This window comes from Sinohyriopsis cumingii, chromosome 9 (genome assembly GCF_028554795.1).
Source record: "Sinohyriopsis cumingii isolate HCF-2022 chromosome 9, ASM2855479v2, whole genome shotgun sequence".
Lineage (NCBI taxonomy): Eukaryota > Metazoa > Mollusca > Bivalvia > Unionida > Unionidae > Sinohyriopsis > Sinohyriopsis cumingii.
The window spans coordinates 115,750,819-115,776,092 of NC_142969.1; the positions used below are offsets into that span (position 1 = coordinate 115,750,819).

Consider the following 25,274-nt stretch of genomic DNA (forward strand, 5'->3'; position numbering starts at 1 on the left):
GGCATCTTCGTAGCCACCGTTCGAGTTAAATTTCTTATATTTTCCTTCCAAGAACGGCTCAATCGCTACGTATTCCTCGAGTCTCACTAGAGATTCGTCTCGATTAATCGGAATAAACCCAAACAGTTTATAATGGGACACATCATACATCTTGGCGATTAGAGGGATCAAAAAATCAATTTGCTTGTACTTTTCATTCTTGGTCTTGTTCAAGATTGGGATGCAATCCAAATTAAATTTCTGAGCAAATTTCAGAGACTTTTCGCTTGCCGCAAGGTCAGGGACCCATTGGTTAAAATTTTTTGCGAACTCTTTCTTGAAGACTTTTGTGACACATGCATCTCCATTCCGGGGTCCTTTTCCGTCCAGGATTCCCTTGAAAGCGTATCTACTTGCACCTTGATTGAATGGCTGTGATTCAAACGTAGCCTTGTACGTGGTGCCATCCCGGTCATGATTCCTGGAGTAGTATGTTTCATGTGAATAATTTGAACCCATGTCGCAAACGTACAGGAACCTAAAATGAGAAATTCTTTGAAACCATGCTTACTCAAACAGGTCCATTTACATTAGTGTGAATGTGTCAAGCGATTATTATTGCTCTGTTATATAACTAATATGCACCTTTCTTTCTATGAAGAAGAAGACGAAGATGATGATGAAAAAGAAGACGGAAAAGAAGAATAAGAAATAATAATAATGTGTTGTTGCATGGGTTGGTTGGTGTGATTAGGAATAATCTGAATAAATGACACTACATTTCAAATTATTTGAATAGCTAGGTCCCAAAGTGGCAAGTAATGAAACGATGAACTTCAAGGTTTATAAATAAAATGAACATGGTTCTATTATATAAGACAAAAGTCATGTGGGGTTTCTATTATATAAGACAAAAGTCATATGGGGTTTCTATTATATAAGACAAATGTCATGTGGGGTTTCAGTTGTAATCATGTGAAATATCAACAACAAAAAATAATGTTGAGCTCGTTTTTGCTGATATTACTCATGGACGACCATGGTGATATTCATGGTCGCCATTGCTCTCGGTTCGTATATCAGAGAAAATAAGTTGGGTTCGCTATCGGCGATTTATCATTCTTAGCAGAAGCCGTTCAAATTGAGTTTAATCGATAACACACTGCATAAATGACCTCTTAGCAATTACCGTTGATCCAGTGTGTAATCGACACACTATGACGAATGACCTTCTCTTAGTAGAGGCCGTTCATCCTGAGTGTAATTTATTTTCGAGCTGCGTGATTTCATGGATCCAGATAAATACGAAGTCCGATTCTTAGAGGTCATTTCTTTCAATTGTTATATGAGTACAAAAATGATAGAAATTTTCTTTGCACTACTTAAAAATATTATTTCTTTCAAAATTTGCTTAAGCACATAAAATATCATATTTGTCTTTGCAATTTTCTATCAGAACTTAAATGTAATATGTATTGTTTAAGTTTTCTTAAATATAATACACAGTATTTCTTTCTTTTGAGTCTTTCCATTACTAATAAAAAGGAATCTTTTTTATTGTTGTTTAAATGCTTGAAAACAAATATTTATCCCATTTCCTTATCAGTACTTGAAATGCATTTTTCAGTTTCCATTTCTTAGAAAGTTATTCATAGATAAAATATTCGTAGTGAAAGATATTTCAAAAGATGAAACAATTTCAGAACTACGTAGTGGAGAGAGAGAGAGAGAGAGAGAGAGAGAGAGAGAGAGAGAGAGAGAGAGAGATTGTCTTTAAGCGTGTAATATAAATGCAGACTTTAAAGTTTAGAATCCTTGCCCTATAACTGTCTTCTATATGAAGCATAAACAATCTCATTTTAATGTCTTTCTTGCAAGTTTATGTGACGAAAGCAAATTCCTGCTTGCTCAGCAAGGGGTACATATCATACAAGATGAAAAATACTAAAGTCTTTTACTTATTAATCAGCATAGTGACCAAAAGAACTTGAAATGTATACATATGGGTTGCAGTTTCTTCACTGAATTCTTAAGTACTGTAATAATTTACTTTAAAAATATCTTCTCTCTAGGTCTCATGAAATACTTTTATTTTTTAACGTTTGCATCTGAATATGCAAATAGCGTATAATTCCATATATAATAATAATAATAATAATAATAAAATACGGTATATACGTACTTGTCCATCGTAAAGTCGAATAAGGCATCTATATTAATGACAAATGTTTAAGATGCCGTCTCATCTAATTTCTTAGGCATCAAACTTTATAGAAATTTTTCTTATGAATTCCTGAGCAAGATTCTGATTGATGTGATTTGTGTGTACGATATTAATCGGACACTAGGTTAGAATCTAATATTTTAAATGCTAGTTTGGAAACCTTTGCTGTACGGACAGTTGGTGTAAATGGCATACAGGAAATGAGCACTCAACTACAACAGCAGAGGCACGTCACCTGAAAGCACGCACATAAACAAGCGTAAAAACATGAATCCAGTGCAGTAATTGTTTTCCATTCAACATTAATTAAAGTAGTGCAGTGGAAGCCTTCTTACAAAGTGCAGTGAAAACCTGCATACAAAGTTAGCCATTCATTGAAGAATGATTACTAGCTTTTACAGAAGTCCTAAACCCATTGATTAAAAACCTATTGAAGAGGCGTCCATCTATTGATAGACAGGGACTGTGCCATACAAGTACAACCGTAGGCTGCACCAACCATTACACGAGCAGCTAGGTTAGCGAAGTAAACAGATTTAAGATGTCAATAAATATGAAAAATGTGGACATTTTGAAGCAGACATGTGATGATTTGGAACAGTATTCTAGAAAACACAACATCTGCATTTGAATTGATCCACTGCAGATTGCTTCTGTCAGTGAGAAAATCAACACCTATGAGCTTGTGTGCGACATTTTTCCAGAAAAATCTTGAAACTGACTATAACTCAGGGAACATGGATAGGTCACACCTGTGTGTATGAGGAAAAGCTCCCATCATAGTTAAATTTAAAACTTACAAGACGAGGTCCATGTTTCTTGCTAGACGCAAGGCGCCGAAAGGAGACCATAGTAAAGTTTTCATCACGGAGAATTTTATCAAAACGCGTCATAATCAAATCAACGAGCGGATCCAGCTCAAGAAATCCAATAAAATAAACGTTTTTCGACTTATGATTGAAACCTATACTACCAAGCAAAACGACAACCGCAGTGGCATCTAGTGAAATTACCTGATGCGTTTATCAGTCTCTTTGTTATAATGCATAAAGACGCTGTTACAATAATCTTTATTTGTCTTCTCCATTGTACCGTTCGCATGTTATAATGTTGAATTTGTTACCTCTCAATAGTATTAATATATGATAAAATTAATTCAAGGTGTGATATTTTCGCAAATCTAGTGTTCACAAATTGTTCATTTGTGTTATTACGACTGTATGGTATTCAAATAATTAACAAGAAAGAGAAAAACCAACAAGTTCTTTTTTATAATTGAAAATAATGGAAAATATAGAATTTATTTCCATAAGATACTAAATGAAAGAATTAAAATTATTTTACAGTATGGTGAATGAAATACTTACGTCCTAAATTTGTTATCAATTCCAAAAGTATCAAGTGACCCGAATGAGTTCCAAAGGTATTCCAATTGATGGTCAGTATTGTACCTGATGTACCCAACAGTACGGAAGAATCACTATGTGATGTTTTACCCCAACCCCTTGTATTATACATGTATTTATAAGTCTGTAAGTGGAGCCAGGTAAGCTTTGTTTTTCCAAGTGCCTAAGTTGGCTAGTCCTCTTACGTAACCCAGTCTTTGTTTGAGCTCTTGAGTGGAAATCTGGCGGGAATCTTTGTACATGGGAACACGTGACGTAGACAACTTCAAAGAGCCGGAAGCCGACAATGGTAGGCTGGACAGTACATGGGGACACACAGACTGACATTTTTATGATTGACAGTTCGATCAAATGACCAGAGTCCGTCGCCATCCAATCGGGATGCGTTGTAGGTGGGACTTGATTCGAGAAATTGACATAAGACTTGTACAAGCCTGAAATTCGTCAGTTGGTGTTTAAGAGTCGCAGTGACACACACTCCGTTAGCCATTCGTAAAAATTGGCGGAATTTAGGAAATTCATGAAATAGCTTCGATCAGGAAGCTTTCGGGGGACGAAAGAATTTCAGAGAATTTCGGGGGACGAGAGAAGTTCAGAGAATTTCGGGTGACGGTGAGAGATACCGAGTGAATTTCGGGTGACCTCAAGGGATATCGTCAAGGGTTCCGGATACTAGAAGAGGAACCGGAAGTCAAGATAACGGCAAGGAACAAGGATTATAGAAGAGGAAGCGGAAGTGGAGATCACGAAAGGAGAGAAAGACAAGGGAACGAAGAGATTTAGATGAGTAGCACTCAAGAAGGGAAAAATCTCCTCACACTGTGAACTCAAATGATGATCAAAGGGATCATTGGGTGAAAGAGAGACATTGATTACTTTAAATTCTTTTAAATTTCATTTATTAAATTGTTATTGTTTAAATTTCATCTTTGTATTTCTTTTAATTTAACTGTCGGCATAGCTGACTGGGGGCTCGTAGCCATAAATATATTTAGTCAATAAATAATATAGTGTCCAGAATTAACCTTCTGAATAAGGACCAGGGGAACTTCTCATAATTCGTTAAAGTCTATAAGAAGAACCCCCCCCCCCAGACAACCACCACTACACCCCCACAGTGGGCGCTTCGTCCGGGATATGAATTAGACATATATATTATTTTGGGACTTAAAGTTATTGGTAGAAGTATTAGTGAACAGTGTGAGATATTTTCCATTCTTTGTATTTGAAATTTTGTGATTTTCTCATCTTGTATTTTTATTGTCATATGTGCAGGCTTTGTAGATCTTCCATTCATAGCAGTACGTGTGAAGCAGATATCGAACAAATATCTTACCTGAACGAAACTAGTTGTTGTCGACAGGTAAGTATTTAAACTGGTATTACAAATATCTGTATATTGTTTGAATTTTGAGACAAGGTATCACTTTACATTAGTATAATGGCTACCGAACGACAAATGATAAAGGAATACCGCGCCATGGGGTCGGAAGATCTTGGATACGAGGGAGATCGCCTGGCAACCTTTATAGAAGAAAGGATCAAGGAATGGAAGGCCGAAAAAGCAGCGGAAAGAGAAGCCCAGAGAGAACTAGCCAAGATAGCAGCGGACCAAGAGTTAGCCAAGATAGCAGCGGACCAAGAGTTAGCCAAGATAGCAGCGGACCAAGAGTTAGCCAAGATAGCAGCGGACCGAGACGCCCAGAAAGAGCTGGAGCTAGCCAGACTCGCTCACACTCTGGAGATGGAAAAGGTCAGAGTTGAAGCTAGGACCAACGGACGGGACGACGCCAGTACAAGCTCTGGAACAACCGGCCGACCTTTCATCGACCACCGGATAGTCCAGATCAACATGTCACGCTTCAATGATAGGGAGGAGGCTATTGACGATTTTCTCGTCCAGTTTGAGAAACTCGCACGCGCTCATCAGGTCCCTGAACAGCACTGGGCCATTCATGTCTCAGCCTTTTTGCAAGGTGCAGCTCGGGAAGTCTACCACGGCTTAACTGCAGAAGAGGCTGATGACTACACTGCCCTCAAGAAGGCGCTTCTCTGCCATTATCGGCTGACCGCCGAGACTTACCGGAAACTTTTCCGGGACTCGGTGAAAAAGGTAACAGAGACCCACTCTCAATTCCACAACCGTGTTCGAGGTTTATTTGAGAAGTGGATGAAAATGGCCGAAGTCGAACGCACGTACGAAGGGCTACGCGAGGTAATACTCAAGGAACATGTCCTGGGTACTTACCGTCGCGAGTTGACAGTTTTCTTAGCAGAAAGAGAACACCGGACGCTCGAAGAGATCGCTAACATGGCGGAGCGATACGAGCAGGCGCACTCGAAGAGTGGAGGTTCCGGGGTTGCTGACCGACCCCGACCCTCTGAGTCGCGTCGTATGGGGGAGGTTGAGCCGGCTGTCCGTAACCGTCAGGGCGACGGGAAGGTCGGAGGGGCACCTACAGGTAGGGCTGCCGCCTATCGACCTGGACAGGCCTCACCCACGAAACCAGGACTTGCAAGTCGGCGAGGGCCGCCGACATGTTTTAATTGCAAGCGCCTGGGGCATTTTGCCAGGGACTGTCCCAAGGGCAGGCAGACCCAGGTGAATGTCGTAGCTAAGAAGGAAGGTGTGCCGGAAGCGAGTCGCAACCCAGCCAACCTTGCGGCCGCAACTGTCAATGGTGAAGGCGCCACCATCTTGTATGACACTGGGTGCAGCGTCCCCGCGCTTGTCGACAAGAAATATGTCAAGCCGGAGGACTATACAGGGGAGGTAATAGAAGTTCAGTACGCGAACTGCGCGCGTGACTCATTACCAGTAGCTGTCATTGACCTCGATTCACCATACGTGAAGGGGAAAATTGAAGCTGCTTGCTTGGAGGGGCTATCACATGACGTCATATTGGGTTGCCGTTATGTGTTACCCCAGCCGAACCCCGAAACCTGCACACCTATGCCAGTGAGTGCTGTTGAAACCAGGGCCATGAGTCGACAGCCGAAACAAAAGCCAATCCAAGTTACATCGACACCGGTTAGTAATGTTATTCCAGCGGAGTTAAGGAAGCTGCAACAGGAGGACGCAACTCTGGCGCAGTTGCACAAACACGCAGAAGCGGGAACAGAAAGGGAAACTCCGAACGGCGCGGTGAAGTTTGTCTACAAGAAGGGAATCTTGTATCGCCACGCCAGGAAACACAACGAACACTTCAAGAAAGTCGTCGTGCCAAAGGAAAAGCGTTGCGAAGTACTGAAACTTGCACACGAGAGTCTCATGGGTGGACACATGGGAATTGCTAAGACGCCTGACCGTCTTGTAAAAGAGTTTTACTGGCCAGGGGTCCAGGGAGACGTAAAACGGTTCTGTCTCTCCTGTGACAACTGCCAGAGAATGGCACCGAAAACGGATCAGCGACCCATCCCTTTGGGGAGTACGCCCCTTATCGATGAACCATTTAGACGTGTTGCCATGGATTTAATCGGACCGATAAAACCCGCGTCTGCGCACGGAAATCGATATATTTTAACGGTTGTCGATTATGCTACACGCTATCCGGAGGCCGTTGCGTTGCGTAACATTGACACGGAAACCGTCGCGGAAGCTCTGTTTGCGATCTGGTCAAGAGTCGGAGTGCCCGACGAGATCTTGACCGATCAAGGAACACAATTTATGAGTCGTGTGATGGCGGAGGTGAATCGTCTCATGTCGATTAAACACCTCACGACTACACCGTATCACCCCCAATGTAACGGATTGGTCGAACGGTTTAATGGGACCTTGAAAAACACGCTCAAGAAATTGTGCGAAGGCCGCCCCAAGGATTGGGACCGGTATATTCCGGCCATGCTTTTTGCATACCGGGAAGTACCGCAAGCGAGTTTGGGGTTCTCTCCCTTTGAACTCTTGTACGGGAGAACCGTACGCGGCCCAATCGCCGTACTGAGACAGCTGTGGACAGACGACCACGCTGTAGAGGAAGTACGCACTACCTACCAGTACGTCGCGGACTTGCGCAACAAACTGGAAGAGGTTTGTTCTCTCGCGCAAGAAAATCTCAAACGAGCTAAGGCGCAACAGGCGAAAAATTACAATAAGCGCGCAAAACCACGTCAGTTTGAGGTAGGGGACAAAGTGTTGTTGTTGTTGCCCCAGGAACACAACAAGTTGCAAGTTTCCTGGAGGGGTCCATACGTCGTCACCAAGAAGGTCGGAGGTCAAACCTACCGGATACAGCTACCGACGAAAGAGAAATTGTACCATGCCAATTTGCTCAAGAGGTACCGGGAAAGGGAGACCGCCAGCGATTTTGTTGTCGCAGCGATAGTCACCGAGGATATCGAAGGCGATACGGAAGGTGCTAACACTGTCCCGAGCTGTCCATTAACGAGGGCCGAGACTCCGTCGGACGTGGAGTGTGACCCCATGTTAACTGAAGGGCAGCGGAACGAGATAGAGACCTTGCTGGCCGGATATTCCGACGTGCTAACAGAAAAACCCGGGAGGACGACGCTTGTCGAGTTCGGGTTAAAGATGGTGGACGACCGACCAGTTCAGCGTAAACCCTACCCCTTGCCCCACGCGAAACGACAAGTTGTAAGGGAAGAAATCGAGCAGATGATTGCTCTGGGAGTAATCGAACCTGCCGACTCTCCGTACTGCTCACCAGTAGTCTTAGTGCAGAAGAAGGACGGCACCCATCGGTTCTGCGTCGACTACCGGAAGCTGAATCAGGTGACAGAATTTCAAGTTGAAATGCTACCTGACCCCGAACATATCTTCGCTTCGGTCTCGAAAGCGAAATATTTTTCCAAACTGGATTTGTCCAAGGGGTATTGGCAAATTCCGGTAAGGAAAGAAGACCGACCGAAGCTTGCTTTTGCTACTCCCGACGGGACATACCAATGGTTGGTGATGCCGTTCGGGGTACAAAACGCGCCCAGCGTCTTTACCAGAATGATGCGGAAGTTGTTGGAGCCCTTGCGCGATAGGGGTGTCCACAACTTCATGGATGACCTCTTGTTAGCTACAGAGACATGGGGTGAACACCTCGCTCTGTTAGCTGACGTTTTGGAGCGGCTACGTCAGGAGGGCTTGACAGCCCGCCCTTCCAAATGTCACCTTGGTTTCAGGACATTAGACTATTTAGGACATACCCTGAGCCAAGGCACGCTGTCCCCAGAAAAGTCGAAGGTGGAGCAGTTGAGAAACGCAGCACGCCCCACCACGAAAACGGAAGTGAGGTCATTCCTGGGACTGGCCGGATATTACCGGAGGTATGTCGCTAATTTCAGCGCGATTGCGGGCCCGTTGTCTGACCTAACCAAGAAACGGACCCCGAGTAAGTTCGTTTGGACAGATGCGTGTGAGCACGCATTCCAAACGCTAAAGGATAGACTTACATCCGACGCAGTTGTTCGTCTACCGGACTTGGATAAAGAATTCGTTCTGCGCACCGATGCATGCGACACGGGACTGGGAGCAGTACTGCTCCAGGAGCATGACAAGACGCTTTTTCCTGTCGCATACGGCAGCCGGAAGTTGTCTGCTGCCGAGAAGAATTACTCAGTATCGGAGAGGGAATGTCTTGGAATCGTGTTCGGCATATCACGGTTCGAGCGATACCTATATGGACGTAAGTTCATATTGGAGACCGACCACCAACCACTCGCCTATCTGGCGCAGGCAAAGTTGTCCAATGGTCGATTGATGCGATGGTCGCTGTTTTTACAGCAGTATCAGATGCAGATCAGATACGTGAAAGGATCTGAAAACGTAGGCGCAGATTTCATGAGTAGAAGCGCCGAAATGATATAGATCATTTGTTATATTTTCGTGTTCATACTCAGTTTAGCATTTAGTTCATTTTGCTGATTTTGTTCTTTATATCGTGTAACACTTTTGCTTTTTTAGTTTGAGTGAATAAAATCCTGATTTTATTCTCAAGCGTGGGGGGATGTGATGTTTTACCCCAACCCCTTGTATTATACATGTATTTATAAGTCTGTAAGTGGAGCCAGGTAAGCTTTGTTTTTCCAAGTGCCTAAGTTGGCTAATCCTCTTACGTAACCCAGTCTTTGTTTGAGCTCTTGAGTGGAAATCTGGCGGGAATCTTTGTACATGGGAACACGTGACGTAGACAACTTCAAAGAGCCGGAAGCCGACAATGGTAGGCTGGACAGTACATGGGGACACACAGACTGACATTTTTATGATTGACAGTTCGATCAAATGACCAGAGTCCGTCGCCATCCAATCGGGATGCGTTGTAGGTGGGACTTGATTCGAGAAATTGACATAAGACTTGTACAAGCCTGAAATTCGTCAGTTGGTGTTTAAGAGTCGCAGTGACACACACTCCGTTAGCCATTCGTAAAAATTGGCGGAATTTAGGAAATTCATGAAATAGCTTCGATCAGGAAGCTTTCGGGGGACGAAAGAATTTCAGAGAATTTCGGGGGACGAGAGAAGTTCAGAGAATTTCGGGTGACGGTGAGAGATACCGAGTGAATTTCGGGTGACCTCAAGGGATATCGTCAAGGGTTCCGGATACTAGAAGAGGAACCGGAAGTCAAGATAACGGCAAGGAACAAGGATTATAGAAGAGGAAGCGGAAGTGGAGATCACGAAAGGAGAGAAAGACAAGGGAACGAAGAGATTTAGATGAGTAGCACTCAAGAAGGGAAAAATCTCCTCACACTGTGAACTCAAATGATGATCAAAGGGATCATTGGGTGAAAGAGAGACATTGATTACTTTAAATTCTTTTAAATTTCATTTATTAAATTGTTATTGTTTAAATTTCATCTTTGTATTTCTTTTAATTTAACTGTCGGCATAGCTGACTGGGGGCTCGTAGCCATAAATATATTTAGTCAATAAATAATATAGTGTCCAGAATTAACCTTCTGAATAAGGACCAGGGGAACTTCTCATAATTCGTTAAAGTCTATAAGAAGAACCCCACCCCTAGACCACTACACCCCCACACACTATGATATAATTCCAAATGCCTTGAAATGAATTCACAGTATTACAGATGCAGCTATAAATGCAACCTTTTTAAATGAACTCACAGTATTTCCGTGACAGCTATTAACTATGATAATGTCTTTGAATGAATTTACAGTAATCCCATGACATATATTTGTTTCCAATGGATCTGAATCTTTCGATTACTGTAATTCCCACGAATGAGTAAATTAATAAAAGAATCAATCCTCTCAACACCACTCTTCCAAGACTGGCAATACTACTAAGAATGTCTAATTCTTCCTAATAATTCCATTATATAGCTTACCAATACTAATTGAGAGAATGCAAGACGAGTATTGAATGGTTCATCTTGGCATTTAGAAATCACTCTATCAGTAAACATATCATCCATTTTAACAGCGACCAGTAAGGAATTGTGTCAGCTTGGCCTCTCATTAGAACTCATGCCCTTGTCTTCTCACGCAGTGTTTACTTGTACTAATAGTACCACTCAACATTGGAACTTAATGAATGATACATACATACATACATACATACATACATACATACATACATACATTTATGCACAAGAAAACAATACTGACTTGTACGAGAAATGATTTAATACATGCATTGTAAAAAATATAGATACATGAGTATATGCATTCATCTCTCTCACTCACTGTCTCCCTAATTTCTCTCAAACATGCCACTATTCATTATTACCAATATTCTACATCAAATTCATAAATAAAATAACATCAATACCTAATTTCAATCTTTTAAAAATATTTGGCTCTCTCTGTGCGGGCTACTCATGGGCTAGAATCTGAATGTGAAAGACTGATTCCCAATCGGTGCTAGGCTGATCACAGCATTACAGTGTATTCTGGGTTGATCCCAGCTGAAGTAGAATCCTGGAGTGTTTGTACTGTGTAAACTCGACAACTAAACCAACGTCACCGATCTGAACCCGAGAAAACTAAAGTTGGGTTTCCGCAACCAGGTTGTCTATCATTACCCCTAACTACAAGAATGCATGAAGTGCAAGGAAAAACATGGAATTAAACAGAGCCGCACGGACGTCGTTGTTATTGAATTTAGGCAGGACTAGAATGAGGTTTTTTTTTTTGTAGAATACATTTATCAATGGTAGTCTTTGCGGCAAATGTTATGAAGTGTTTGCAGAAGTTTTTGAGGAAGAAAAAAAAATTGGTTGGATACGGAATATTGTTCAGTCTCTGTACATATCCAACAGCCGAGACATAGGTAAATACGATTGATACTGCATAGTGTTTTTTAAAAAGATATGAAATAAAAATTGCCAAACTGGTACATGGAGAAGAAACAAAAAGGGATAGTGCTGTGGAGTTTTTAAAGTTGCTGAAAAAAATGTGTTTCCAACTGCACCTGTAAGCTTCCATAGAACATGGAGAAAGAGCACTTTTTACCATAGTGGACAATTCTATTACTCCCAGTCATTAATGTTGGAAGTTCCGAGACGTGTACTGGAATTTACTCTGCATAAGGTGAGTGCTGGAGGAATCTGTGCACCTTCTTGCATTTTTTGGCGAAGATTCTGATGTAATGTCTCCACAAATGGCAATAATTCTGCCTCGTATATTGCAACCGTCACTGAAGGGATGGAAGTAGTCTTCCCTAGGGCTACATTGTTTTCCATGACGGGGACATCCGGCGGCATGATTCTGCATGCCTAAAGAATAGCATGTCAGATTGGTCTGTGGTTGCCTCGTGCCACTATTCCTAGAGACAGTCAAGGAGCGAAACACTTTCAGATAATGTAACCAGAGTATTTTGCAATGCCACCACCATCCTCGACAATTGGGTCACTGTCGAAATATTAGGATGTGTTAAAGGCACTTCCGGTTGCGCATGGGCGAACTTGTCTGTTCCAAGAACTGTTTGATTATCATTAACACCGTTGAAGCTACATTTCCTGAACAAAGGAATTTACGAGATTTCATAACTTCCGGGCTGAAATGAACGCCTGATCATCAAATAGATCCTCTGGGTGCTGGCTCAATTGTATATCTCTGGTCAATACCAATCTCTGGTCATTACCGTCTTCGTTCAATGTGTAAGGTCCTGGTAAATGTATGCATCTTCAAGACATCATACATTTACATGTAGCCACTTATATGTGTGTCTTCCATAAATTTGTCCTATTAAATCCATTAAAATCCGTAATGCTTGACATTTTAAATTGATCTGAATGATAAATCCATGAATTTAGTTATAGGTCACAAACCAGTATAAAGATAGTTCACAAAGATGGGATTCACAATATCCCATAATGTGTTAATTCCACATTTCAGAAAAATAAACAGCGAACGTTAAGTCCACATTATTGTGATTTAATGTATCCATTAAATGTCACTATCTAATGTCATCGGGTTAAACGTTCAATAATTTGTCCTCTGTCAGACAAAGTTCTGAAATCCTCTTTAGCAGTATAGTGGTTTTAGATTGTCTATTCCTTGTAAATGTCCTCTGATTGCATTTCCTTGGCTTCATTGTCATATATGGGTGCTTATGTAGAGACTGTGTTTGGGTTCTGTCAGTAACTCTTCGATCATACAGTTTATGAAATCTATTGAAAGTTACAATTGAACATATGTGAAATGTGCAGCAAGATAAAAAAAATTACACACACACACCCACAGTTGACTGAACCCAGCACAGATCCATAATAAAAGTTTGATGTGGAGACTCAAAATCTATTTTCTGTACCTTTGAAAAGCCAAAGAAATGAAGCTCTACATTCATTGTCACATTTGCATTTGACAAACCAGAGAATTGACTGATCACATGGTACTCTATATGATCATGCAATTTTACATAAGATTATCTAATTTGGTTGGCTCTTTTAATTCTGCTGCCAGTGCCAACCCCCATGAAGACAGCAAGAGGCTAATAACAGTCTTTTGCATAATTCACTGTCTGCCTCTCAGTTTCAAGGTACATGTACAACATTCCTATCCAGGTGTTAGCCACTGACTAAGCTTAATAATTTGCAATTACATCATCTTACCACACCAACAATTACTCCCACAATGGTCATTAACAGACAAACCCCATTGGAGCACTGGCAATCTGTATCTTTAATAACTTAAGATCATCTAGTTGTGCATAAACTCAAATTTAATAAATTATCATTACATACATACATGCATGCGTGCTACATACATACATACATACATACATACATACATGCGTGCTACATACATACATACATACATACATATATACATGCATGCATGCGTGCTACATACATACATACATACATACATACATACATACATACATACATGCATGCGTGCTACATACATACATACATACATACATACATACATACATACATACATGACATTATAGTATGCTTCTAGGACACTGAGCTGAATCCTGGCCCGATGTCTGTATCAGATTGAGATTCGTCTGATTTCTACATCTGCAATATCTCACGTCATCAACGGATAGTGCGTTATCTTTCAAATATTAAATCTCTTCGCCATAAATTAGATTTCGTCGCTAAATATGATTTCAACATTGTTGCGCTCATCTAGACAATAACATTACTGACGATGATTTAAAGTGACACAGTTATCATAAATCAGTAAGGTGTGATCATGGAGATGATATTACGGTCGATATTTCAGTACATGTGATTTTCAAACCAAGTTCCGATCTGCTGACACGTGACCTTAAAGAGGTTGGGATAGAAATACGTGTACGTGTAAATGTTATGAAATATCTGTTACTAGTAATATGCTCTTCTCAATATGTTTCATTACACTTTTGGGCTTAATTGAATATCAATAATGAGCTGGACTGTCCTTAATTATTCATACATGAACTTAGTATTGAATTAAAAACCTCAGAGAAGAAATATTAGTGATAAATGGCATGCGAATATATAATAAATGAGCTTAGCAAAGTAACAGATACCTCTTCGACCCTGTTAGACCCCATTATTATATTTCCAACCATATATGTTCTTCATTCTGGGATTATATTTGTTGAATCAAATGGAACTGATCATAAAGTCTCTTATTTAATTATACGGCTGCATTATGAATCAGTCACCTGTTATAAAAGAGAAATGTGGTTTTATAATACAGATGAATTTGACAAATTTAATAATCTCATAACATGTATACACTGAACAATACGGATAGGGACTTGTTAGGTGAACGATGCCGTAAGAACGTTTACTTCGTCGTAAAGTCAATAGGCCAAACATTTTATGTCATGTCGCACGGTAACAGTGCGACTGAGGGATGGTATCATGTCACAATATGCAGAATAAAAGGAAGCTATTTATAATAATAATCAGATTCATTGAGAAAAAGCAAACAAAGTTCGCAATAAAGTCGATAACCAGAAGAAAGAGCAATGGAAACATTTGTTCGTAATTTATTGATCATATTGATGGAAACTCGAAAGACTATTGGACTATTGGAGTTGCTCCCTCAGAGAGGAAAATCTTCACCTTCTTCTGGAAGGGTCGCCGAACCAGCACGGAGTGGGCTTCGCCATCACAGACATCTTCCTGGCCTCAGTTTAGCCTGCCTCAGGTGGTACTCAGCGTCTTTTGTCCATCCACCTTGCCACTGTTGCAGGTCCTGTAAACATATTCAGTGTCTACGCCCCTACCCTCACGTCTTCACAAGACACAAAGGATCAGTTATATGGGCAGCTGGACGAACAGATCAAAGGATGCCCTAAAGATGAGCCACTATTCCTCCTCGGCGACTTGAATGCCAGAGTAGGTGTGGACCACGAGTCAAGGCCTACCTGCCTCGGACATCATGGCACTGGAAAGACCAACGGTCAGGGACTGCTGAAGCTGTGTAGCTACCATGACCTGTGCGTTACAAGCACGTTCTTCTTCAAGTGTAAGCTACAACACAAACTGTCATGGAAACACCCCAGGTCTCACCGCTTGCACCAGCTCGACTTGGTCATCACCAGGCGCTCTGCCCTGAACAGCGTTCTCTCTACCAGAAGCTACCACACTGCGACTCAGACCACGCCATCGTGATCAGCAAGGTACGCCCACAGCCACATACACTACACCGCTCAAAACCAAAAGGTCACTCTTGCATCAACACTGGGCAGATGTCGGTCCCCTCCAAGGTGGAGGAGTATGTGTCCGCCCTGGAGCAGTCCATCTAGGACCTGCCAGAGTATGATGCCACAGCCTATTGGAACACCATGAATGGTGCCATCTACAACACAGCCATGTCCACGTTTGGCAAGAAGGAACGTCCCATTCAGGATTCGTTTAACGCATACAGTTCAAGGATGGAACCAATAATCGAGGACAAACGAAAAGCCTTCATACCTTAAAAAAATGCCCCAGTGAACAGAAGTGCCCGAAGCATCACCCAACGCATCATTAGAAAGTGTGCGAACGAGTACTGTCAGTAAATGTGTGAAGGAATCCAACGCAGTGCGGAGTCTGGAAACATCCAAGGTATGTACAGTGGCATCAAGAAGGCTCTAGGTCCTACATGAAACAGGTCGCCAACCCCCCTGAAATCTCTGACGAGAGAGAAGATCACAGACCGTGAGCAACAGTTGGACAGATGGGTGGAACACTACTCAGCGCTATACTCCCGAGAAACGTCAGTCACCAATACGATCCTTAGCAGCATACAGAAACTGCCCACCATGATGGAGCTCGACAAAATGCCCATCTTAGAGGAGCTCAGCAAAGCCATCAACTCACTCCCAAACGACAAAGCACCAGGCAGAGACAGCATCCCGCCTTAAGTTATCAAACGTGTGAAACCGACCTTGCTTCGGCCGCTGAATGAGCTACTCTGCCTCTGCTGGGAGGAAGAAGCAGTCCCCCAAGACATGCTCGACGCCAACATTGTGACCCCTTACAAAAGAAAGGGCGACCGCAGTGTCTATAATAGTTACAGATGGATCTCGCTCCTATGAATCGTTGGCAAAGTATACGTTCGCATCATACACAACAGGCTTCAACTGCTGGCAGACCGTGTGTACCCAGAATCTCAGTGCGGCTTCAGAGCAGGCAGGTGGACAACAGACATGATCATCTCCCTCCGACAACTCCAAGAGAAGAGCAGAGATCAAGGTCAGCCACTATACATGATGTTCATCGACCTCACTAAGGCCTTCAACCTGGTCAGCAGGAAGAATGGCACCCAAAGCTCTACAGCATGATAATCTCTTTCCATGCCGATATGAAGGGAACGGTCCTGTACGATGGAACCTCCCCAGACTCTTTCCCCATCAACAGCGGCGTGAAACATGGCTGCGTGATGACCCAGATCCTTTTCGGGATCTTCTTCTCCCTGCTCCTTTCCTACCTCTTTGACTCGTCCACTGATGGCGTAGATCTGCACACCAGGTCCGACGGAAGGCTGCTCAACCTGGCACTACTGCGTTCGAAGACCAACGTGAGGTGGGTGCTCATTAAGGAGATGCTCTTTGCGGATGAGGCGGCTCTTGTGACCCACACCGAGGATGCCCTACAGAGAATGGGATACCGTTTCGCTGATGCCTGCAAGCAGTTCGGGCTCACCATCAGTCTGAACAAGACAAACATCGGCGTGAAATATGCCACCAATGCCCCTTCCATCAAATTCGACGGTGACACCCTGGAAGCCGTCAGCAGCTTTACTTACCTGGGGTCAACAATCAGCAATACTCTCTCGCTCCATGTGGAGCTGGGCAGAAGGCTTGGAAAGGTAAACACGATCATGGCACGACTAACAAAGAGTGTGTGGGAAAACAACGTGATGACAGAGCATACCAAAATCCAAGGCTACCAGGCCTGCGTTCTCAGCACCCTCCTATACGGAAGTGAAACCTTGAGCACCTATATGAGGCAAGAGCGTCGGCTCAAATCCTTCCATATACGGTGCCTAAAACGCATACTGAAAATCAGCTGGCAAGACCGTGTCCGACACAGCAAGATCCTTCAGCGTGCAAGTATCCACAGCAATGTACTCCCTGCCGAACAAACACCGCCTTCGATGGCTGAGATACGTCCGACGCATGGCGGATGAGATACTGCCAAGGGACATCCTATATGGAAAGCTGGCCACTGTCACAAGAAGAGTCGGCGCCCCTCACTCCGTTTCAAGGATGTGTGCAAGAAGGAAATGAAGGCATGCGGCATTTCACCCGATGGCTGGAGACAGACGATCCGTAAGGGCATAGTAATCGCAGATGTGAGGAAAGGCAAGCTGGCGGCAGAGAAAAGTGAGAGAAAGAAGAGCGCGTCAGCAGCCACAGCAACTCAGACTTCCCAGTACGTCTGCACCAACTGCAATAGGGACTGTCACTTGCGTATAGGCCTGCATAACCAAAGCAGACGTTGCCAAAAGCCCCAGAGACAAATGACACTCCAAGTGCGCTACTCGCTAATAAATTAAGAACAGAAAAAGACATTTTAGGTGTAATCAATATCTTACCTACCCACAAAGCATGTGGAGCGGATAAAATGTCACCATATGCTAAAAGGAACAATCTCATCGATAGTTAAACCACTCTGCATTCTCTTTAACATTCGAAAAAGTGTATCCATCTTTTAGAAAACAGCAAAAGTAATTCCAATATATAATAAGGGAAGTGCCAGTGAACCGTCAGTTACAGCCTTATTTTACTATTGAATTGTGTTTTAAAAGTAATGCATATAATTATTTTAAAAATATTTACAACCACCTACATGTAAATGGTTTCTTCAAATGTCAGTACAGTTTTCTACCCAAATATTATACACATTATTTCAGCTCATAAATATGTATCATAGTGTATGTGTGTACTGTGCTTGATAGTAAAGATGTCATGTTTGTGGTCGTTTTCGATGCCTGTGTTTGGCGGGAAGGTCTAATATATAAATTAAAATGTAATGACGTCATTATCTCTCTTATTGATTGCTTTTTAACTAATTGTCTCATAGACTCAAACAACCTGTGTAAATTCTTCCAAATTATGTAGCCAATAGGTTGCGAATAGCGTACCACAGGGTGCTGTTGTATGTATATTATTATTTACGGTGTATATTAATGATATAGGTGACAAAACATTGAGACTCTGCTGACAAGAGCTCACTGGCCAACTCATCAAATGATACAAAATTGAATATGTCCTGAAGGCAAATTTGCAAACAACTGACGATTGGTCCAAACAGCGATTGGTTGATTTCGATCCATCCAAAAATGTGGGGTAATGTTATTCTCGCTTTAAGCTAGAGCCCACTTTCCTGAACTAAAACTAACATACTATTTCTTTTCTTTTTTTGACTACCATAAATACATTGGCTTAACATTTGGTAGTCTAGGCAACTGGAGCAAAAATAACAGTCAGTTGACCTCAAGATTGCCTTGAACATACGAAACATAAATTTTGCATTAAAAGTTAAAAACGAATAGGATAACATTCATTCGCCCTTTACCAGAATATCCTAATAATGTGTGCAGTGACTGTTATTCTGAAAGCTCTTAAAATAGAAAGAAAACTACAATTAAAAGCAGAGAGAACTGTAACTGGTCTTATTAGAAGCGTAGGAAACTCATTCGCCTCCCTTGGTATATAGACGAAACCTTTTATGAGCTCTGTTACTTGTTGACTGTTGATCTCTTCGTTTAAAGCAAATTACACAAACTTTCAAAGACTTGTAATTAGACTAATTTTCAGATTGGAAGCATTAAATTTGTAAATTTCTCCACTGAAGCGCTGATATAATACATCTCTTAGATATATTTCAGTTGTAGTTTGGTATAAGAAGCACGGATACATACAAAATGGTTCTCATCCAATACACTCTTGATATTTTCGTTAAGACCTAGTTTGCAAACTCTTCGGGTTTTTTTTTTTTCATTTTAGCGTGTCTTCCTCTTCCAATCAATCAATCGTGTGTATCGCATAGAAAAGACGAAAGTGTTTTTCTGAACATTAAAGGTTTATCTAATTGTAAATACTTCTCAATTGCCAATAAGGACGTTTGCTGACTATAATATACATTTTCGGTAGAATCGCCAACTGTAACGAAGAAGCAAAGAGACGTTGTTTTAACATAGCCAGAAAAGTGTGTTTGTCACCCATTTAAAGCGCAATCCATGTATTACCGAATCCATAAAAAAAAAAAATTACCTTACAGGCAGAGGTATTGTTGCCGACATTATAAGGTTTCTTTTTTTTTTTAAAGATCGCAATAGAAAGAATATCCACTTGTTGGCATCATCGATAAAATTTTAGTCCATTGTTTTACACATCTGGACATAAAAGCTATACTCAAAGGGCACCGTCCCCATCCATTGGGACTAACATAATTATTCTAAGCATTTGGTACGATATATATATTTTTTAAAATCTTTCTGAATTGCTTTTATTTCTGCCGAATAAAGACATAAATTTGTTGTTGTTGCATGAACCGTACAGTTTCAGCACAATTAATAATGTCATCTGTATACAATAAGGTAAACATCATTGCTGTATTTTATATGATGAAAATAACCCTATCACACTTACTTCGTAACTTTTAACTAAATCATCAATAAAAAAAGAAAAAAGAATTGGGCTTAGAACAATTTAATATCTGGTTAGTCCATTCCGTGTTCGTACAAAAATTTTCAAACAAGAACAGATACTTGTCCAATTTTGTAAGATATTTTCATCAAAAACTTCCTGCACATGAGAAAACCATAGCTATGCTGAACACGATGGAAAACTATTAAAATAGCAACAAAACAAAATTTAGAGAGAGAAATCATGTCCCAATCTCGACACATGCAAGCTGGTGTCCGGATAAGGCTTTCTACACGTGTTTCTATTTATTATTAGCAAAGTAATGAAGTGCTGATTCATGCATGTTTCTTCGGTATGTGTTTAAACGGTAAAGCTACTCATAAAATACTATTATCTCAGCAACAATAAGTTCATCAAATGATGCCCTTTGGTATCAAATATTCGCCTTCGACATTTTAGAGTTTAATGAACATGACAACATCTGTTTTAGACACCTATGATGCGTACATCGATGATTTCATTATATAGGGAATCTGGAAAGATCAACTAAAAAACATTCGAAAATTCTTTGATCGACGGAGCGATGCAAATTTTTGACAATTCGTTTAAGTAAAAGTGAGTTTTGCAGAGCTTGTGTTGCATTTTTAGGACATATTGTGGGACACGGAAAAGTTAAACTGTATTAGTTAATGTTAAGGCTATATCTGAATTCCCAGTACCTATTAATAAAAAGCAAGTGATACGAATTATGGGCATGGTTGGATAGTATCGGAAATTTTGCTCGAATTTGTCTATTATTACTGAACTCCGGTCCAATTCCTAGAGAAAGAAAACCAAGTTATATTGGTCTGAAAAATATCAGGAGTGTTTTGATTAATTAAAGGACATACTTAACAATTCACCAGTTCTTTCAGCTCCAGATTTCAAAGAATCATATAAAAATATATGTTGATGTAAGCGATGTAGATTTTGGTGGAGTATTGATTCAAGCAGACAAAAATGGTAGTGATCTTCCAATGTGCTATTTTCCTGTAAATCGAGAAGGAATGTTTGGCATTAATATTTTGGCTTTGCACACCTTCGAAGTGAAAATCTACAATGGATATATTTGACAGTGTTGCAACAGAAGAACCGATGAGTCAATATTAGAACTACACACAACAGTTATATTTGTTAGCAGCATGAGCTTCTTGCAGAATAAAAGTTTTGCATCGGTTGAAATTTCAGAATCAGGGTCCATTGTAAACATACTTCCTCACCTTCGGCACCGCTCCGGTGGCCTGAGTGGTTGGAGTAGTAATAAATTGTTTTCCTCATTTGTATGGTCGACTGCGTTACCTTCATAGGTTTTATGACTTAGAATGATACACAACTCCATAACTCCTAAAGGATACAAGTAAAAAAAAACAACAACGAAAGATCGATTTTTTGTAGCTATGATGAAACAGATCTTTATAGGAAAGAGCATGTTAGTCAAAATATAATAATGACTTGGGGTTCTTTGTAATGTGAAATTAAGCATTTAGGTACGCGTGTGTTACGACTCAATGATCTTGACCAAAGTAACTGAAAATACCGAGAACCAACAAGTTCTGGAAACTTCAACAATAATTTATTTCCCTAGAATACAAATTGAAAATTTAATAAAGAACTTACAGTATCTTGAATTAAGTCCCAAATAGTCGTGACAGTGCTATCAAACGTCCAAATTAAAAAGAACCAATTGAATTGTAGTGGTATTCCAAACAAATTATGATAATGAATGTGTTGATGTGTTTTTATTGTCGAATGTGTTAATAGACCAGTGGCATAGAGTGTGCCCATGTGCTTATAGTCTTTTGATGTATTACAATGATATATATAATCCATACTTTTTTTGTCTGAATTCACTATAATTCCAAATTAATGTTTTAGTCCAAGATTATTATTGAGCGCTTTGTAATTCCAGTGGATAGTAATTTGAATAACTAAATCCACCCAAACGAAACACTGAACACAACAATAAGACTTTGGCTCCATTTTGGATGGTAAGGCCATAATGAGCCATTTTTCAAGAAAATAACATTACGTAAAAAGCTAAGACACAGTAATAAGCCAGGATGTTTGTCGGTCTCCTTTAAGCATTAAAAGTTGTCAGATATTTTAGGATTTTCCAAGTGAAACACATAAAGCACTAGACTCAGAATAAGCATGTTTATCTCCCTTGATAATGATTTAAATAGTTAATTATAATTTTAGCGAAATATTAGCTATGTATTATGTTGTTTCAAAAATAACTGTCACTAGTCAGCTACACAATTAACTGGTATTGACAATGTCATGTACAAAATATAGATGTACATAACATATACTAATCAAGTAGAGCCAGCCGACAAATTACAGTTAAATATACTTAACACATGCAACGTATCTATAGACTAACAAGCTGTACGGGTGTTGATTCATTAATCATCGATCGATAAGTGTTTTCAAAGGTTATAAATATCTCAGTCTCAAGAGAGAAACAAAGACAGGGAAGGAGGAATAGATAAAGACCTGTTGAGAACAATATTTTGACACGTGCAGCAAGAGAGATATTAAAATAAAATAATTCCCAAACACGAATTGAGTAAAATTTAAAACTGAAGTAAAAACCTTGACCTGTCGAGATGATAATAACTGGTTACTTTTTCATAATGGACACACACACACACACACACACACACACACACACACACACACACACACATATATATATATATATATATATATATATATATATATATATATATATATATATATATATATATATATATATATATATATATATATATATACACATTCATACATACATACATACACATATATATATAGAGAGACAGACAGAGAAAGAGATATATATGTGTGTGTGTGTGTGTGTGTGTGTGTGTGTTTCCCCAAATAGATCGCAACCAAAGATAGATGCTGTATGAAAAACAAACATTAATACGTTGAAGAGTAAAGCGAATTATAATGATTTTCTTCTTACCGGTGGCGGGTGAATAATGAGAATTTTTCTATGCTCAGCTGAAATGCGATTGTTACGCTTGTCGCATATACCTTCATTCAACCCCGTCTATGTGTGAAGTTACAATTATAATCATCAGCAAAACTACCTTTCGGTTTTGTAGTATAAATTACGGTACCCTCATTCAACCCGTCTAGGAGTGAAGTCGCAGTTCTCATCATTAGCAAAACTACTTGTAGGTTTGTTGCATACATTACGGTACCCTAATTCTGCGCTCCTCTTTAAAAACCTTTTTCCCGACTGACCCGTTATTTTTTTTTACACCTTTTTCCTTTTGTCCACCTGCAAATTTGATACTCTTTTACACATTGAAAATGGCCGACAGACTGTGCAAGTGAGAGAATGACTGATTAAACGATACGTAGTTGAGTGGTTCGCAAATAGACTGTTGCGAGGACTTTCTAATACGTCTAAAAACTATGCTATCCTCTACGGGAGATAATGTTCGGGATCAATAACACCCATGTATAAGGTATGGTATCAATAACACAGCCAATGTAATGCAATTTTAAAGCATGCAGGTATGCTTACTTCGTCTACAATGTTATGTTCTCGATACTTTATTCTCGCCATGTATGTTCTAAGGGTGTGATTTTGGCTTGAAGAAAGTACTAACGGGCATTTAAATGTGTCGAATTAGATTAGAAACAACGAAGGCTTACTTAAGCGCTATTTTAACTCCTTCAATAATACGTCGCTGAGATCATTATTATCGATCCGGGATTCCAAAACGTGATACTCCTTAATAAGAAAATTAAATTCTTATCAAGTCTATGAGTTATCCACACTGACAACTGATTTTAAAAAATTGTATTCGGTTAAGTTTCACCTCATTTTTATTATGTCGTTTTTTTATGAGTGTTCAAATATTTTAGTGATTATCATAGTATTACTTCCTTAAGGTTTCAATGTTATTAAAATACTGGATAAATAACTAAATTAAAAATGAATGAATATGCTTACCTTTATAAAACCATTAGTTTCCAGACTTGAGGGCGAAATGTACAGAAAAACTGAAAATCGCAATTCGTGGAATTTCATTTGAAGTGGCAGGCTTTGTTGCTTCACCCTTTATAGTCTATATAGCGACAAGTGTGAAGTCATGAGTAGTCGTTATCAAAACGATACAACAATGCGCGTTCTTAGGACTGCTTGTTTGGACCTATTTAAACTTCCTGGATATGCCCCTGCCAGTTGCGAAATTTATACTACTTTGGAATGTAAATCGATATGAATTACCTTGACGTACAGAGATTTGAACTTAAGTTACCTGAACGAAACACTGCACAGTTTTGATGCGAAGATGGATCGTATGAAATATGAACTAGCAGATTTTTTTCCTTCTTACTTTTGCGTCATTTGGGTCTTATACCCACAGGATACAGACCGCTCAGAAAGTCTAGCGGTTAAAGCGTTCGCATCTAATGCGCGAGGTCGTGGGTTCGAACCCCGGTCGAGTCATACCAAAGATTTATAAAAATTGTACTAACAACTACCTCGCTAGGTGCTCAGCATTAAGATGTTAGTGTTGGGCCTGGTCGGTCTGATGTCAGGATAATGTGACTGGGTGGGACATGATGATACATGTATTCTGAATGATACCCAAGTGCTAGATATCAATCACTATAAGGGGCCCCGCGTGGCCGAGTGGTCTAAAGCGCTCTCCGTTACGGATCACTGCCGTCTCACCTCTGTCTGCGTGGGTTCGAGTCTCGGATTCGGCCAATGTGGGTATGTGAGAAAGCTTGCCAGTAGGTTCTCGAGGGTCGGTGGTTCTTTCTGGGGATTTCCCTGGTTCTTCCTCCACCGTTAATACTGGCCGCCATGTATAGCCTATCGTGTGCTGAAAAATGGCGTTAAACAACAACAACAACAACATCAATCACTATAAACTTCCACATTGCAGACATCGTAGCGATATGATTGAGAAATTGTTAAAGCTTCGTTAAAAAACCAAATCACACACACACAGGATACAGTGTTTGTTCGAAAGCTATATTGACACTTATAAAACAATAATTGACACTTATAAAACAATATTTTTACAACCATGAATTTCTATTGAAATTTGTATAAAATTGTGTGAATGATACAACTGGTGAGTTATAGGAACTTCATTCC

The 25,274-nt window shown here is 40.4% G+C and overlaps 1 protein-coding gene across 4 annotated transcripts in view; it reads right to left on the minus strand.

The window, feature by feature from the left end:
• LOC149792515 (alpha-protein kinase vwkA-like) overlaps nucleotides 1-24,300 on the minus strand; it is a 25,181-nt gene extending 881 nt beyond the window's left edge. Inside the window, exons 1-3 of one of the 4 annotated variants that reach the window (XM_089971137.1) lie at nucleotides 24,117-24,300; nucleotides 20,998-21,136; nucleotides 1-517 (exon numbers count right to left, since the gene is read on the minus strand). The exon at nucleotides 1-517 is cut by the window's left edge and continues 881 nt beyond it. In XM_089971137.1, the coding sequence (XP_089827263.1) occupies nucleotides 1-498 (498 nt within the window). In that variant the 5' untranslated portion in view covers nucleotides 499-517; nucleotides 20,998-21,136; nucleotides 24,117-24,300. Of the gene's footprint in view, nucleotides 518-3,003; nucleotides 3,027-20,997; nucleotides 21,137-23,114; nucleotides 23,439-24,116 lie in introns of those variants that run through there. The other 3 variants (XM_089971135.1, XM_089971133.1, XM_089971134.1) reach the window with 3 other exon arrangements.
• Between the last annotated feature and the right edge of the window lie 974 nt (nucleotides 24,301-25,274).